This window comes from Coregonus lavaretus, assembly GCF_964263955.1.
Source record: "Coregonus lavaretus genome assembly, chromosome: 9".
Taxonomy (NCBI): Eukaryota; Metazoa; Chordata; class Actinopteri; order Salmoniformes; family Salmonidae; genus Coregonus; species Coregonus lavaretus.
The window spans coordinates 46,218,680-46,236,565 of NC_139996.1; the positions used below are offsets into that span (position 1 = coordinate 46,218,680).

Consider the following 17,886-nt stretch of genomic DNA (forward strand, 5'->3'; position numbering starts at 1 on the left):
GCTCCGGGCTAGCCCACCACCCTCCAATAATCCCCCCATAACGCCCCTGGTCCGGTCTGGCCCCGCTGGCTGGAGCTGAACTGGACGTAGTAGGAGCGGATAGCTTCAGCTCCGTTGTGGAGCAGTTGAGCGGTACCTGATTAGGCACCAATGACCCAGGCACGGGTTGTGCCGGACTGACGACGCGCATCCCTGGCTTGGTGCGTGAGGCAGGAACGGACCGGACCGGGCTGACGATGCGCACCCCTGGCTTGGTGCGTGGAGCAGCAACGGGCCGGACCGGGCTGACGATACGCACCCCTGGCTTGGTGCGTGGAGCAGGAACGGACCGGACCGGGCTGACGATGCGCACCCCTGGCTTGGTGCGTGGAGCCGGAACGGGCCTCACCGGACTGACGACTCGCACCCCTGGCTTGGTGCGTGGAGCAGCAACGGGCCGGACCGGGCTGACGATGCGCACCCCTGGCTTGGTGCGTGGAGCCGGAACGGGCTTTACCGGGCTGACGACTCGCACCCCTGGCTTGGTGCGTGGAGCAGCAACGGGCTTTACCAGGCTGACGACTCGCACCCCTGGCTTGGTGCAAGTAGCAGGAACGGGCTGGACCAGGCTGACGACTCGCACCCCTGGCTTGGTGCGAGTGGCAGGAACAGGCTGGACCAGGCTGACGACTCGCACTCCTGGCTTGTTGCGAGTGGCAGGAACAGGCCGGGCCGGGCTGGCGACGCGCACCGTAGCTTTGGTGCGAGTGGCAGGAACAGGCCGGGCCGGGCTGGCGACGCACATCGTAGGTTTGGTGCGAGGAGCAGGAACAGGCCGGGCCGGGCTGGCGACGCGCACCGTAGGCTTGGTGCGAGTGGCAGGAACAGGCCGGGCCGGGCTGGCGACGCGCACCGTAGACTTGGTGCGAGTGGCAGGAACAGGCCGGGCCGGGCTGGCGACGCACATCGTAGGTTTGGTGCGAGGAGCAGGAACAGGCCGGGCCGGGGTGGCGACGCGCACCGTAGGCTTGGTGCGAGTGGCAGGAACAGGCCGGGCCGGGCTGGCGACGCGCACCGTAGGCTTGGTGCGAGGGGCAGGAACAGGCCGGGCCGGGCTGTGGAGACGGATAGGAGACCTGGAGTGAAGAGCGGCCACAACCCGTCCTGGCTGAATGCCTACCTTCACACACTCTGTGTGAGGCATCCGCACAGGACGTACAGGGCTGTGTACCCGTACTGGCATAACAGCACGTGCCACTGGAGCAGGATATCCGGGACCGCGGAGAGGCATTGGAGACCACGAGCGTTGAGCCGGCACACTCCGTCCTGGCTGCATACCCACCTTCGCACGACACGTGCGGGGTGCTCGCACAGGACGTACCGGACTATGCCGGACCACTCGGGGCACAGTACGCCGCTCCGCATACCGCGGAACCTGCCCCGTCCCATGCTGCCATGCCTGAGTACGGGAAGTTGGTTCCGCTCTCCATCCAGGCTCCGCCAACCTGCCTTCTGGCCCCCCAAACCCGGTGGCCTCCTCTCCAAATCGCCCTGTGGCAGCCTCCTGCTGCCCAGTCGCCCATGCCGTGTGCCCCCCCCCTAAAAAATGTTTGGGGTTGCCTCTCGTCCGTCCGACGATGACACTGCTGACGCCGCTGCTCCTCTCTCGCCAGGGCCTTAATCCTAGCCCATGGTCCTTTTCCCCCGAGCATGTCCTCCCAGGACCACACTTTGCCCACCTGGGCCATCGCCAACCTCTCCATCTCCTTTCCCGGCGCTTCCTCCCATGTCCAGTCTGCCTGCTCCTGGACACGCTGCTTGGTCCTTGTATGGTGGGTTCTTCTGTCACGATCGTCGTATGGAATAGACCAAGGCGCAGCGTGATGAACGAACATGTTTATTTATCTATAGTGATAAATACTGACAATGAACAAAACAACAAACGACTCGTGAAGTCCACGGTACAAAACACAAAACCAACTGGAACAAGAACCCACAAACACAAAGGGAAAAACAGACAGTTTAAATATGGCTCCCAATCAGAGACAACCAGCCACAGCTGACACTTGTTGCCTCTGATTGGGAGTCACTCCTTAGTACTAGAGAGGGATATAGCAGCTAGTTGTTTTGTGTACAGTCGTGGTCAAAAGTTTTGAGAATGACACAAGTATTGGTCTTCACAAGGTTTGCTGCTTCAGTGTTTTTAGATATCTTTGTCAGAAGTTACTATGGTGTACTGAAGTATAATTACAAGCATTCCATAAGTGTCAAAGGCTTTTATTGACAATTACATTAAGTTTATGCAAAGAGTCAATATTTGCAATGTTGACCCTTCTTTTTCAAGACCTCTACAATCCGCCCTGGCATGCTGTCAATTAACTTCTGGGCCACATCCTGACTGATGGCAGCCCATTCTTGCATAATCAATGCTTGGAGTTTGTCAGAATTTGTGGGTTTTTGTTTGTCCACCCGCCTCTTGAGGATTGACCACAAGTTCTCAATGGGATTAAGGTCTGGGGAATTTACTGGCCATGGACCCAATATTTCGATGTTTTGTTCCCTGAGCCACTTAGTTATCACTTTTGCCTTATGGTAAGGTGCTCCATCATGCTGGAAAAGGCATTGTTCGTCACCAAACTGTTATTGGATGGTTGGGAGAAGTTGCTCTCAGAGGATGTGTTGGTACCATTCTTTATTCATGGCTGTGTTCTTAGGCAGAATTGTGAGTGAGCCCACTCCCTTGGCTGAGAAGCAACCCCACACATGAATGGTTTCAGGATGCCTTACTGTTGGCATGACACAGGACTGATGGTAGCGCTCACCTTGTCTTCTCCGGACAAGCTTGTTTCCAGATGCCCCAAACTATCGGAAAGGGGATTCATCAGAGAAAATGACTTTACCCCAGTCCTCAGCAGTCCAATCCCTGTACCTTTTGCAGTATATCAGTCTGTCCCTGATGTTTTTCCTGGAGAGAAGTGGCTTCCTCGCTGCCCTTCTTAACACCAGGCCATCCTCCAAAAGTCTTTGCCTAACTGTGTGTGCAGATGCACTCACACCTGTCTGCTGCCATTCCTGAGCAAGCTCTGCACTGGTGGTGCCCCGATCCCGCAGCTGAATCAGCTTTAGGAGACGGTCCTGGCGCTTGCTGGACTTTCTTGGGAACCCTGAAGCCTTCTACATAACAATTTAACCTCTCTCCTTGAAGTTCTTGATGATCCGATAAATGGTTGATTTAGGTGCAATCTTACTAGCAGCAATATCCTTGCCTGTGAAGCCCTTTTTGTGCAAAGCAATGATGATGGCCTGTGTTTCCTTGCAGTTAACCATGGTTAACAGAGGAAGAACAATGATTTCAAGCACCACCCTCCTTTTAAAGCTTCCTGTCTGTTATTCTAACTCAATCAGCATGACAAAGTGATCTCCAGCCTTGTCCTCGTCAACACTCTCACCTGTGTTAACGAGAAAATCACTGACGTTGTCAGCTGGTCCTTTTGTGGCAGGGCTGAAATGCAGTGGAAATGTTTTTTTGGGATTAAGTTTATTTTCATGGCAAAGAGGGACTTTGCAATTCATCTGATCACTCTTCATAACATTCTGGAGTATATGTAAATTGCCATCATAAAAACTGAGGCAGCAGACTTTGTGAAAATTAACATTTGTGTAATTCTCAAAACTTTTGACCATGACTGTAGTTCATCCTGGCCTTCACTGCCTTGGCATGCATCATCTGTGTTACCAGCACACACATGAGTGCACATATGCAGACACATGCACGTGCACACACACACACACTTACATATACACACACAGTTTGGAATTTCCTCATTCAGCTCATTTGCCACATGCTAAAATCATTGTTTTAGTCTTTGTTTTGTACTTTGCTTTCCTAGAGAACAGGAACCTGGAACACACTTGATTTATCTCTGTGGATTTATGAGTGTTTAGATTGTGTGGAAAAGAAAGGGAACAGGTGTCACTGAGTTCCTGTTGTTGACGTTGATATGGTGGCATAATGTGAATAGAATGTGGCCTGAATATGGCAATAACAAGGAGCATCTCGTAATACTCTTTTGGTAGTTTTGCTACACTCTATATACAAAAGTATGTGGACACCCCTTCAAATAAGTGGATTCGGCTATTTTAGCCACACCTGTTGCTGACATGTGTATAAAATCGAGCACACAGCCACACAATCTCCGTAGACAAACATTGGCGGTAGAATGGCCTTACTGAAGAGCTCAGTGACTTTCAACGTGGCACCGTCATAGGATGTCACCTTTCCAACAAGTCAGCTCGTCAAATTTCTGCCCTTGTAGAGCTGCCCCGGTCAACTGTAAGTGCTGTTTTTGTGACGTGGAAATGTCTAGGAGCAACAACGGCTCAGCCGTGAAGTGGTAGGCCACACAAGCTCACAGAACGGGACCGCAGAGTTCTGAAGCACGTAGCGCATAAAAATAATCTGTCCTCGGTTGCAACACTCACTACTGAGTTCCAAACTGCCTCTGGAAGCAACGTCAGCACATTAACTTTTCATCGGAAGCCTCATGAAATGGGTTTCCATGGCGGAGCAGCCGCACACAAGCATAAGATCACCATGCGCAATGCCAAGCATCGGCTGGAGTGGTGTAAAGCTTGCCGCCATTGGACTCTGGAGCAGTGGAAACGCGTTCTCTGGAGTTATGAATCACGCTTCACCATCTGGCAGTCCGACGGACGAATCTGGGTTTGGCGGATGCCAGGAGAACTCTACCTGCCCCAACGCATAGTGCCAACTGTAAAGTTTGGTGGAGGAGGAATAATGGTCTGGTGCTGTTTTTCATGGTTCGGGCTAGGCCCCTTAGTTCCAGTGAAGGGAAATCTTAACGCTACAGCATACAATGTCATTCTAGACAATTCTGTAGTTCCAACTTTGTGGCAACAGTTTGGGGAAGACCCTTTGTTGTTTCAGCATGACAATGCCCCCGTGCACAAAGCGAGGTCCGTACAGAAATGGTTTGTCGAGAACTTGAGTGGCCTGCACAGAGCCCTGACCTCAACCCCATCGAACACCTTTGGGATGAATTGGAACACAGACTGCGAGCCAGGCCTAATCGCCCAAAGTCAGTACTCGACCTCACTAATGCTCTTGTGGCTGAATGGGAGCAAGTCCCTGCATCAATGTTCCAACATCTAGTGGAAAGCCTTCCCAGAAGAGTGGATGCTGTTATAGCAGCAAACGGGCGACCAGCTCTATATTAATGGCCATGATTTTGGAATGAGATGTTCGACGAGAAGGTGTCCACATACTTTTGGCAATGTAGTACATATGCACAAACTCTTTTGAACTGTTTCGGCTGGGAAGCATGCGGACGCCTTTAGCATGAATAATTTCAATGGGGTTTGAAAGGCCAACAGTGGCAAGTCCTCTGTTTTCCATGAACGCAGACTGGAGAGTGATAGCAGGACCAGATCATAGTACTGATATCTGATTCCTCTATTGTTCCCAGAGTCACCCATATCTCAGACAGACAGGCAAATATGTTATCAGGGAAACTGATATGCTCATTTTGTTGAATGTCATCCTTGCTACAGTAATCAGTTGCCTGAAACTCGACTCTCAGCACCTAATAGGCATCCCCCGTTTGACTTGTGACAGCTGGAATGCCGTCATCGATCAGGCCCACGCAGGAGGACTAGAATGTCTCAGAGATTGATTGTAGTCTATGTGAATGCATTGGGGGAAGTGGGTGTGATGGGGATGTGATTAGTGTTTTTGAACTGTGTGGACTGGTGCAGGCAACTCTCCACGCATGGTTACTTGATATTTCTACTAGGGACAGAAGTCATTATAATGAGCCATTCAGTTTGGTTTGTACTAACGTACCAACACGCAGAAACAGCTGTTCCACTATCTCTGCTCCCACAATATTGTACCTCTTCCTGTTGTCACACCTGCAGTGGCATCCACGGGTCATCCTCCCTGCACTATCACATCCCCACAGGAAGGAGATCAAAGGTCCAGACACACACACACACACAAACACCTATGCACACACTGACAGATACACACTCATACAGATGTATTCACATAGGAGCCGATTCCGACCCTAGTTAAGCGTAAAATAACTTAATTCCCTTTTCATGCACTTTTCTCTCTACACTTCCTCTATTCTGACCTTGAACTTAAGCACGGGAATAGCATGCTATTCACCCGCTATTCGTTTGGGGTGGAGATCGAATAACTGAAGGTGTGTCTACAGATACGCCGTATTCTGACCTTGATTTAATTCCCTAATAATTCCACCACTTTTATGCACGAGGAAACCATTAGTAGTGGAAAAAGCATCTACTTTATTTTTAAATAGCACCATTCTCCATGCACTGTAATTTACAACTTGATAAGAGCTATTGATAAGAGCTAGTTAAATTAATATCCGTTTGGATAAGAGAATTGTAAATATACATGAAACTTTTTAGATATATTTTACCTTATAATTGCTGGAGACAAATGTGAAACCAGTCATTTAGCAGCAAACTGAAGCATATTAACATATCAACTTTCCCACAGTAAAGTTAATGAAATGCTGTGCCATTATGCAGAATTTAAAGTGTGCGGCCTTTTAACTTGCAGGGATGAGCACTCTCTAATGTCTTAATTACAGGCTACCCCGACTTCCTCTGTTTCCTTTTTCTATCATGTTAAATATTAGCCACTATCAGTATTGACCGTCAGTAGACCTAACAAAACCACACATATTCAACTACCAATTTACTGTTAGTTCCCTTCAGTTGGTATAGCTTACATCAGGGTTCTTCAATTCCGGTCCTGGAGGGCCGAAACACTTCTGTTTTTTATTTCTACCTGGTAGTTAATTGCACTCACCTGGTGTCCCAGGTCTGAATTAGCCCCTGATTAGAAGGAGAGGATGAAAAACAGAGGTGTTTCGGCCCTCCAGGACCGGAATTGAAGAACCCTGGCTTACATTATCATTCCATTTAATTACATTGTTTAGTTTACCTTCATTTGCTTCCTCTGTAAATGCCGTCACGGCCGTGTGGTTGTTGCTGAGAATCATTAGTAACAGTTGATAATATCGTTATGGTGCTGAGTGCAGACCAAGCCGTAACAGTTTGAACCCGATGCGTGGCGCAATACTTGCGCCATGGTTAGTGCAGTCAATAGACGAGGAAATAGCCAAATATTGAACACTATTCTCCCTATTATAATTATATGTACACTAATCTTCCAACATTAACATGGGTTGAAGAACTGTGGCAATTTTCAGAATGAATCAAAGCCCCGCTTTCTTTCTTGAGTAAAGGCTCTCCAAACCTGTTTATTATGATTCATAAATAATTTCCTAACCCTAAATAATCTACAAGATCAGAGTATTTTTAAATCTACCAATTGGTGCTGAAACAGAGTCAAATATGCATATATTTAGATGGCTTTCTTTCATTGATCCCTAATATTCTGAACCTATTCTCTCAATATATTCTAGTGTCTGTCGACAAAAGTCAAACTAAAAGGTACACCGTATTTAAAGGGATGGCTTGAGATAAATGTACTGAAAACTCTATTGAATGAAAACTCCATGAGAAAACCTGTTGGCCAGCAAGTGGGATGGTTTCAGCGATTGAATGTAGCCACACATGCAGACCGTGTTACGTGACTGAATAAGGTCAGTCTGAATACCAAATACTGAGAAGTGTGTAGTAACGGCATAAATTCCTAAGTCGGAATCGGCCCCATGCAAATTCTGGATCTGCACGCACAGATTCACAGTGAGGGGAAATAAGGTCACTGAACATGACGCCGTTTGGGGACAACTAGGTGGAAAATGTGAATGTGGTGTTAATAGCTTGAACAAGGTCAGAGCCGTGAGATGAGTTGCAGTGGGGTTAACACTAACAGTTGCTGACAATGTCTCCAATTGTTGTTGCCGCTTGGTGGAAACTGTGGTCCCGGGGGTGGGTTTGACACGAAATGTCATCCTCAATCTATGGTATCTCTTCACCCACCAGTGTCCTGCTCCCATAATTCAATTAGGCTCCAACAATCAACGGTACTTCAGTTTCACTGCGCAATAACATCCTCTTCACGCTGGGTTTGAGCCCACAGGTCTGCTATCCCAAATAGGCACCCAAAAATAGTAATGTGCTTTAAAAAAAATAGGAAACTTGTGTGCCTCTGTGATGCACATGAATCTAAATATCAGTCTATCAGACCATGACCTCCTTCATTAGTCATCGAGAAGCTATTCACCTTCCAGGAACTACGGTATGGTTCCTAAATTGTACGGCTGAAAGCCCCAATTTTCTCACTGGATATTCGTACCTTAGTTTAGTAGCTGCTGTCTCCTTAAATGTCATGTGACCTCCCTTCTCTTTCCAGCCCAACATTGGTCGCCTTGGCTTTCCTCACGGACCATCAGGTGAGAAGGTGGCAGTCGTTGCCGTGGACGACTGCGACATCGCCATGGCGATTCGCTTTGGTGGCCAGATCGGGAACTACTCTTGTGCCGCCCAGGGCATGCAGACAGGACAGAAGAAGTGAGTGCAGAGTCTCATAGGGTTTATCCAGCCACCTATCAGGCCAACCTTAGCTTTTCAGTCATCATGCAACCCTGCACTACAAGTAGAAAGTTGTGACAGCAATTGCTATTTGGTTTTCCATGTTACATCTTCGTATACAGCAGACATAAAACCTACATCAGTATAAGTATTCTTAAACGTGTTTATTCTTACGCAAATCCCCATATCTAAATATATTTCTTATTCAAATGTAAAGCTGCCCCCTGCTTTGGACAAGTTTGTTGGCTATTAGTATATCACAAGACTTCACAATAGAGGGTATTTTATTATATGCTTGTGGTGCATTTTTCACAACTTGTGTTGAGTGTCAGTTACGCCAGCACTGGTCACACTAAATCAAGGTTTTAATGCAAGGGTTAAGTAGTTGTAAGAGGCTTGACCAGCCTCTCTCTGTGCCTTTGGTTTTGTGTGTTTATTGTGTGTGGCGGCATATTGTTACAATATGACCACAATGTTACTATGTTAATTTAATGTTCTAGTGTGGCTGTAGCATAATTGCACTGCAATGTCACTCAAATCATGCTCATACCGGGCCTACCGAGTGGCGCAGCGGTCTAAGGCACTGCAGTGCTTGAGGTGTCACTACAGATCCGGGTTCTATCCCGGGCTGTGTCGCAGCCGGCCGCGACCGGGAGACCCATGAGGTGACGCACAATTGGTCCAGCGTCGTCCGGGTTAGTGGAGGGTTTGACCGGCTGGGAAGTCCTTGTCCCATCACGCTCTAGCGACTCCTGTGGCGGGCCGGGTGCATGCACGATGACACAGTCGCCAGTTGTACGGTGTTTCCTCCGACACATTGGTGTGGCTGGCTTCCAGGTTAAGCAAGCAGTGTGTCAAGAAGCAGTGCGGCTTGACAGGGTCGTGTTTCGGAGGATGCATTGCTCTCGACCTTCGCCTCTCCCGAGTCCGTACGGGAGTTGCAGCGATTGGACAAGACTGTAGCTACCAATTGGATATCACGAAATTGGGAGAGAAAGGGGTAAAAAAATTAAATAATAATAAATAGAAATCATGCGCATACCAAATGTCCTTAACTCTCGATCCACCCAGGTGATAGTTGTTCTATGTTGTCCATCTCTAGGTCCCTGGACCTCACCGGTCCCCTACTCCTGGGTGGCGTTCCCAACCTGCCGGAGGATTTCCCTGTCCGGAACCGAGACTTTGTGGGCTGCATGAGAGACCTAACCATAGACAGCAAGACTGTGGACATGGCCAGTTTTGTGGCCAACAACGGCACGGCCGCCGGTCTGTTCTAATACTCACATATGTGATATTAATATTGATATTTCTACATATTATTTTTATATTTTTGTCTCTATTGATGCCTCTGATTATTATATGCCTGTATTCAGGGTGCACAGCGAAGAAGGACTTCTGCACTAAAAGTGTGTGTCTGAACGGAGGAATGTGTGTGAACAAGTGGAGTACGTACTCCTGTGACTGTCCCCTAGGCTACGGAGGGAAGAACTGTGAACAAGGTAAAGGATTTTAGGAAAAGTGCATGTATTGGATATATTTTGGGGGGTTTCCTGTAAGTGTGTGTGTGTGCCCTGTGAGTATGTGTTTTACTCTGTGTCTCATAATTCAAAAATGTTGCAGCCACGCTCCACAAGGCTAGCGGTGAGGAAACAGACAATTGAGGTCAATGTGGCCAAGTTTCCTCTCAATCTCGACATTCCTACATTCCACACACACACTGACCCTAACCCTGGCCCTGTTGGAATACTTTAATAATGCATCCTTCTGTCCCAGCCGGCTTGAGGTAATCACAGATCTCAATTGGCCTGATTGATAGAAGTAATACCTATCCTCAAGGAAACAAGGACGGAAGAAAGGAAGGAAGGATGCATTTCTAAATTATTTACACTTGGTCCAGGGCCACACCACATGACCACTACTACATCTCATTGGTGATCTGATTATTACCCAGAAGCATATGGTGCAGTGGTGCTTGTCAGTTGCAAGGCTTGTTTTTTTATGTCTCTAGTTGAATAGCTCAGTATTATGAGGTAGGAGAGTAGTTCATGGTACAGTATGCATTTGTTGACAAATTTGTGGGGCCAATAGGGCGATTCCGTGCTAGCGTAGCCCGAAAATACTTTTGTTATCTCAGATTGTTCAGGCAATTTTCACATAGAAACTTTATTGGGAGGAAAGATGTTTGAATGCTATTTACATTTGTATCACAAACCATAAAAATATAAAAATCAAATGGAAACAGAAATAGCTTATTTACTGTGCATTAAGTATTCAGACCCTTTGCTATGAGACTGAAAAATTGAGCTCAGGTGCATCCTGTTTCCATTGATCATCCTTGAGATGTTTCTACAACTTGATTGTAGTCTACCTGTGGTAAATTGAATTGATTGGACATGATTTGGAAAGGCACACACCTGTCTATATAAGGTCCCACAGTTGACAGTGCATGTCAGAGCAAAAACCAAGCCATGAGGTCGAAGGAATTGTCCGTAGAGCTCCGAGATAGGATTGTGTAGAGGCACAGATCTGGGGAAGGGTACCAAAAATTTCTGCAGCATTGAAGGTCCCCAAAAACACAGTGGCCTCCATCATTCTTCAATGGAGAAAGTTTGGAACCACCAAGACTCTTCCTAGAGCTGGCCGCCTGGCCAAACTGAGCAATCGGGGGAGAAGGGCCTTGGTCAGGGAGGTGACCAAGAACCCGATGGTCACTCTGACAGAGCTCCAGAGTTCCTCTGTGGAGATTGGAGAACCTTCCAGAAAGACATCCATCTCTGCAGCACTCCACCAATCAGGCCTTTATGGTAGAGTGGCCAGACGGAAGCCACTCCTCAGTAAAAGTCACATGACAGCCGCTTGGAATTTGCCAAAAGGCACCTAAAGACTCTCAGACCATGAGAAACAAGATTATGTGGTCTGATGAAACCAAGATTGAACTCTTTGGCCTGAATGCCAAGCGTCACGTCTGGAGGAAACCTGGCACTATCTCTACCGTGAAGCATGGTGGTGGCAGAATCATGCTGTGGAGATGTTTTTCAGCGGCAGGGACTGGGAGACTAGTCAGGATCGAGATAAAGATGAACGGAGCAAAGTACAGAGAGATCCTTGATGAAATCCTGCTTCAGATCGCTCAGGAACTCAGACTGGGGCAAAGCTTCACCTTCCAACAGGACAACGACACTAAGCACACAGCCAAGACAACTCAGGAGTGGCTTTGGGACAAGTCTCTGAATGTCCTTGAGTGGCCCAGCCAGAGCCCAGACTTTAACCTGATCAAACATCTCTGGAGATACCTGAACATAGCTGTGCAGTGATGCTCTCCATCCAACCTGACAGAGCTTGAGACGATCTGCAGAGAAGAATGGGAGAAACTCCCCAAATACAGGTGTGCCAAGCTTGTAGCGTCATACAAGAAGACTTGAGGCTGTAATCGCTGCCAAAGGTGCTTCAACAAAGTACTAAGTAAAGGGTCTGAATACTGATGCAAATGTAATATTTCAGTTTTTTATTTGTAATAAATTAGCAACATTTCAAAAAACGTGTTTTTGCTTTGTCATTGTGGGGTGTTGTGTGTAGGCTGTAACCTAACAAAGTGTGGAAAAAGTCAAGGGGTCTGAACATTGTATATCAGAAAACACTTCCCCTAGTGGCATACCAGTTGACAGTAAGGCACAATGTGAGCCAATGCTTTCCATTTTTCTAACGCAAGTCATGTTAGCAGGAAAAGGAAATAACATCTCTGATGGCTTTATGTTTTCAGAAAGCTTAGTTTGAACTAATTCATAGAAGTACCTCAAAAAGGGCACAGTGGGTGTAAACGCTGTTGCAACCCATGACCTGGCGGGGTTGTCTCCATATGTCTCAGGCTATGAAATACAGCTAATTACTGAGTGTGCGTGTTTCCCAATCCCACCTAAATGTATGTTCTTACGAGACTGTGATACTGATGATTTGTGTGTATGTACAGTATGTATAATGAACAATAGCATGATTGTGAATCACACCCATATTAATCCCCATTTAAGCACACACACGCACAAGTATTAATCACCATTTCCTGTAGAAGGCTCAGCTGTGATTGTAGGGGAAGCAATAAACAAGTACAGACTCTATCCACAACTTTTACTTCTGAGCTCATCCTCTTCAAGACCAAACACACAGAATAGCTACCTGTAAGGCAATGATAGCCCCTGGATATGTTGCAATGGCTTTGTGGTAAGGGTTTATCCGGATGTTTGGAACAAGGCCTAGAACGGGCCTAGTCATTCTGGCCTCTCATGTGGTATTATCAATGTCATTTTGTGATTAAGTAAAATTGTACTTGCATTCCTTTTAATCTATTTGGTTCTCCAACTGAAATCTCCCTATCTGTTTCCCTTCCTCCAGTCATGCCATCCCCTCAGCACTTTGACGGCCAAGCCCTGGTGTGGTGGCGCGAGCCAGAGGTAACCATCGCCGTGCCCTGGTACATGGGTCTGATGTTCAGGACCAGGCAGAGCTCTGGCACCCTGCTGCAGGCCAACGCTGGAGACTTCTCCAAGATACACATCCTGGTTAGTGGAGCGGGGCAGTACAGTATTTTTTTTTATTTCACCTTTATTTAACCAGGTAAGCCAGTTGAGAACAAGTTCTCATTTACAACTGCGACCTGGCCAAGATAAAGCAAAGCAGTGCGATAAAAAAAACAACGCAGAGTTACATATGGGGTAAAACAAAACATACATAAAGTAAAAAAATACAACATTAAATATATATACAGTGTGTGCAAATGTAGCAAGTTATGGAGGTAAGGCAATAAATAGGCTATAGTGCAAAATAATTACAATTAGTATTAACACTGGAATGATAGATGTGCAAGAGATTATGTGCAAATAGAGATACTGGGGTGCAAATGAGCAAAATAAATAACAATATAGGGATGAGGTAGTTGGGTGGGCTAATTTTAGATGGGCTGTGGACAGGTGCAGTGATCGGTAAAGTGCTCTGACAACTGATGCTTAAAGTTAGTGAGGGGAGATAAGAGTCTCCAGCTTCAGAGATTTTTGCAATTCGTTCCAGTCATTGGCAGCAGAGAACTGGAAGGAATGGCGGCCAAAGGAGGTGTTGGCTTTGGGGATGACCAGTGAGATATACCTGCTGGAGCGCATACTACGGGTGGGTGTTGCTATGGTGACCAGTGAGCTAAGATAAGACGGGGATTTGCCTAGCAGTGATTTATAGATGACCTGGAGCCAGTGGGTTTGGCGACGAATATGTAGTGAGGGCCAGCCAACAAGAGCGTACTGGTCACAATGGTGGGTAGTATATGAGGCTTTGGAGACAAAACGGATGGCACTGTGATAGACTACATCCAATTTGCTGAGTAGAATGTTGGAGGCTATTTTGTAAATTAGGAGGCTTTGTTGCGAAATAGGAAGCCGATTCTGGATTTAACTTTGGATTGGAGATTCTTAATGTGAGTCTGGAAGGAGAGTTTACAGTCTAACCAGACACCTAGGTATTTGTAGTTGTCCACATACTCTAGGTCAGACCCGTCGAGAGTAGTGATTCTAGTCGGGTGGGCGGGTGCCAGCAGCGTTCGATTGAAGAGCATGCATTTAGTTTTACTAGTGTTTAAGAGCAGTTGGAGGCTACTTAAGGAGTGTTGTATGGCATTGAAGCTCGTTTGGAGGTTTGTTAACACAGTGTCCAATGAAGGGCCAGATGTATACAACATGGTGTCGTCTGCGTAGAGGTGGATCTGAGAGTCACCAGCAGCAAGAGCGACATCATTGATATACACAGAGAAAAGAGTCGGCCCATGAATTGAACCCTGTGGCACCCCCATAGGGCCTCCATGTTATCAAAGCTGGGTAAAGGCTAAGCTAATGCTATTATAAGGTTAAGCTAATATGCTGGCATTAAATTACTAAACCTCATGTTCTCTTTCTCTCTCTCTCTTTCTTTTCCCCCACTTTCTCTCCTGCCATCCTCTCTCTTTCTCTTGGTTCTTTGCCTTCCATCTGTTTTTTCCCTCTCTCCCTGACTCCAGATCAGCGGCAAACATGTGCGTTTCCAGGTGTTCCTGGGGGTGAAGCGGGTGGCCCTGCTGGACTTCCCTCAGGTCAGGGTGAACGATGGGGAGTGGCACCACGTCCTGGTGGAGCTGAAGAGTATCAAAGACGGAAAGGACATCAAATACATGGCCCTGGTGTCACTGGACTACGGCATGTTCCAGGTACTCGCTGACTGACTGGCAGCACTGTATTTGTTTATAGTTTTCTGTTCTGTACTTGTGTTTGTGAATGCAATGTATGTATTATCTATTGTAATATGATACACAAATACACATGGTCTCTGTAATAGTGTTTTATGGGTGGGTGCCTTTCACAGAGGTCAGTGGAGATAGGCAATGAGCTGCCAGGCCTCAGGCTGAGGAGTCTGTTTGTGGGGGGCCTGATGAAGAAGGATGGGACGGTCCAGAACGGACTCAAGGGCTGCATGCAGGTGAGCCTCACACACACACACCATTTGTCTATATTATACTCATTTTTGGAAAGCAAAATCATTCTAAGACAATACAACACTGATGGTCCTTCCCTCTCCTGTGTTGCCAGGGCGTGCGGATGGGTGAGACTTCCACCAACCTGGCCAATGTTAACATGCGTCAGGGTCAGAAGATCCGGGTGGAGGAGGGTTGTGAGGTGGCTAACCCCTGCATCGCTAACGCCTGCCCTGAGCACAGCCGCTGCACCGACAACTGGAGCTCATACACCTGTGTGTGCCACCCCGGTAAGCCCCCCAGACAAGACACTTTTCACTACCATTAAAAAATACCTTTAGAAAGCTGCAGCAAGCACACACATTTTCATCAGGAAATGTACCTATTCATGTTATAATTTTTTCCCAGGATACTTCGGGAGTGACTGTGTGGATGCATGTCTCCTGAACCCCTGTCAGCATGTGTCCACCTGCGTCCGCCAGCCCAGCTCCCCCCACGGTTACAGCTGCCAGTGTGGCCACAACTCCTATGGGCAGTACTGCCAGAACAAGTGAGGACCAAAAGCCCTAGAAACTGATCTAACTAGTTTTTAGTTTGGGGCTTTTTTAGTTTCCGTTTATTAACTCACCGTGAGTTGGTGCTGATGTTTGTGCCACGTTCTTGAAACGATCACATTGTTTCCAAACTTAACCCAGTAACCCCACTTAATTCCTACTGTACCACTCAGCACCTTCCATCAACATCTGCAGTAATCTGGTTTTGTAAGTTGTTGCCCCTTGGCTTTGGGATTGGTTGGTGTCAAACAGCTTTATAGTAGTTTTGGCATTGGCTTAACATTTCAAGTCCCTTATGATTTGCTCACGGTTTCCATTCATGCATCCTTGCTTGCTATGATAAACTAGGTTCTATGTGGATTAAAACCTTGTTCTGTTGTTCTCCAGAGCCAACCTACCCTGTGCTCGCGGCTGGTGGGGGAACTCTATCTGTGGCCCATGTAACTGTGATGTCAGCAAAGGGTTCTACCGAGACTGCAACAAGACCACTGGGGAGTGTCGCTGTAAGGTACTGAAAAGTATTTACCATACTTAGTCCTTTCTGTCGAAGTTCAATGTGGGCTAGCTATCCCCATTCCCTCCTGTGTTCTATGCTCAGTTTATGCTCTCTCCTGCCCTCAGGATAACTACTACCGGCCCGGGGGAAGGGACACCTGCTACCCTTGTGAGTGTTTCCAGCTTGGCGCGATGTCCCGCTCCTGCCACCCCCACACGGGCCAGTGCCAGTGCAGGACAGGCGTTATCGGGCGCCAGTGCAATCGTTGTGACAACCCCTTTGCTGAGGTCACCTCCAGCGGGTGCATGGGTAAGGCAATCTATGACCTGTAAGCTCGCATAGCATCTTACTAACTCATTCAATTTCTGATCTAAGATAGTTTATTCTTGGTTGTTCTCATCACTGCACTAGTTGTGTATGAGGGCTGTCCCAAAGCCTTTGATGCAGGGATCTGGTGGCCAACGACCCAGTTTGGACAACCTGCTGCCATGAAGTGTCCCAAAGGATCCACTGGTAAGCACAACAACCCTTTTTAGAAGGGGAAAATGTATTGGAAATACATACATTTTACTGGAATTTTACCAGACTTTATAATGTTTATGCTGTGGTTGTTGTTGTTGATTTCCCCACTGTGACAGCTAAGAGGCAATAGAGTTCAACAGAGAATCTTCACGATCAGTTTACTCCTGTGTCGAGTGATTTTGTAGGAGTCAAGCGCAGGAGGGTAAATCACAGAATAAAAGGGTTTATTCCGAAAACACAGTGGTATGCAGCAATGCGTCAAACACTTCAGTGTATAATCAGGCGCACTGGGAAACAACATGGCACACGGGTGAAATATCCAGGCGAAAACAAAATACAAGGAGCTCCACCGAGCTAAACTAACCTCCACAATAAACAATCACACACAAAGACAAGGGGGCAGAGGGAACACTTATACAGGTACTAATGAGGGGATATGAACCAGGTGTGTGTAATAAACAAGACAAAACAAATGGAGTGATGAGATGAGGAGCGGCAGGGGCTAGAAGGACGGTGACGACGAACGCCGGAGCCTGCCCGAACAAGTCGAGGAGGCAGCTTCGGAGGAAGTCGTGACAACTCCTCTTCCTCACCCTTCTCTCCCCCGTTCTTTTTCCTCCCCTCGATCCCTGTTTTACCCTCGCTCCTCCCCATTAGGCACGGCCATCCGCCACTGCAGCGACGAGAACGGCTGGCTGCCTCCCGATCTCTTCAACTGCACCTCTCTCGCCTTCTCTCAGCTGAAAAAAGAGGTATGCTTTGATTTAACCAAGATTAAAACCCTCCTTTACCATTGAGACACCTGTCTGATCTCTCCCTGACCTCTGACCTTCAGGATGAGGAGCTGCACCTCAATAGCTCCAGGATGGATGGAGAGAGGTCAAAGGGGATGGCCAGCATGCTGAGGAGTGCCACCAACCGCACAGCGGCCCTCCAGGGCAACGACGTGAAGACGGCCTACAGCCTCCTGACCCGCCTGCTGCAGTACGAGAGCCAGCAGCTGGGCTTCGACATGGCCGCCACAAGAGACATCCACTTCCATGAGGTGGGTCGCTGGAAAAATGCTTCAACTAGTGTTGAATGCTAAGTGCCATGTGTTGCACTTCCTCAGCTCTCAAAATGATGTTTGAAGGTGAAATAAGAAGATAGACAGGATAGCAATTCTTTGGCCTCAGCAACCCAACTCTTTTCGATGACATCAGGAACTCATATGAACTCATAGAAATATACCCTCAAATACCCTCAAGTTCTCTATCATACATCCACCCTAATTTTCTCTCACAGCACAGTTTCAGAGACTC

General features: G+C 47.4%; 1 protein-coding gene across 1 annotated transcript in view; it reads left to right on the forward strand.

Moving 5' to 3' along the window:
- LOC311134578 (cadherin EGF LAG seven-pass G-type receptor 1-like) overlaps positions 1 to 17,886 on the forward strand; it is an 89,215-nt gene that overhangs the window by 59,166 nt on the left and 12,163 nt on the right. Inside the window, exons 6-18 of the mRNA XM_084168307.1 lie at positions 8,354 to 8,511; positions 9,635 to 9,798; positions 9,906 to 10,031; positions 12,919 to 13,085; positions 14,564 to 14,749; positions 14,905 to 15,018; positions 15,129 to 15,303; positions 15,422 to 15,563; positions 15,955 to 16,075; positions 16,189 to 16,372; positions 16,475 to 16,576; positions 17,243 to 17,337; positions 17,421 to 17,630. Of these exons, the coding sequence (XP_084024433.1) occupies positions 8,354 to 8,511; positions 9,635 to 9,798; positions 9,906 to 10,031; positions 12,919 to 13,085; positions 14,564 to 14,749; positions 14,905 to 15,018; positions 15,129 to 15,303; positions 15,422 to 15,563; positions 15,955 to 16,075; positions 16,189 to 16,372; positions 16,475 to 16,576; positions 17,243 to 17,337; positions 17,421 to 17,630 (1,944 nt within the window). The remainder of the gene's footprint in view (positions 1 to 8,353; positions 8,512 to 9,634; positions 9,799 to 9,905; positions 10,032 to 12,918; positions 13,086 to 14,563; positions 14,750 to 14,904; positions 15,019 to 15,128; positions 15,304 to 15,421; positions 15,564 to 15,954; positions 16,076 to 16,188; positions 16,373 to 16,474; positions 16,577 to 17,242; positions 17,338 to 17,420; positions 17,631 to 17,886) is intronic.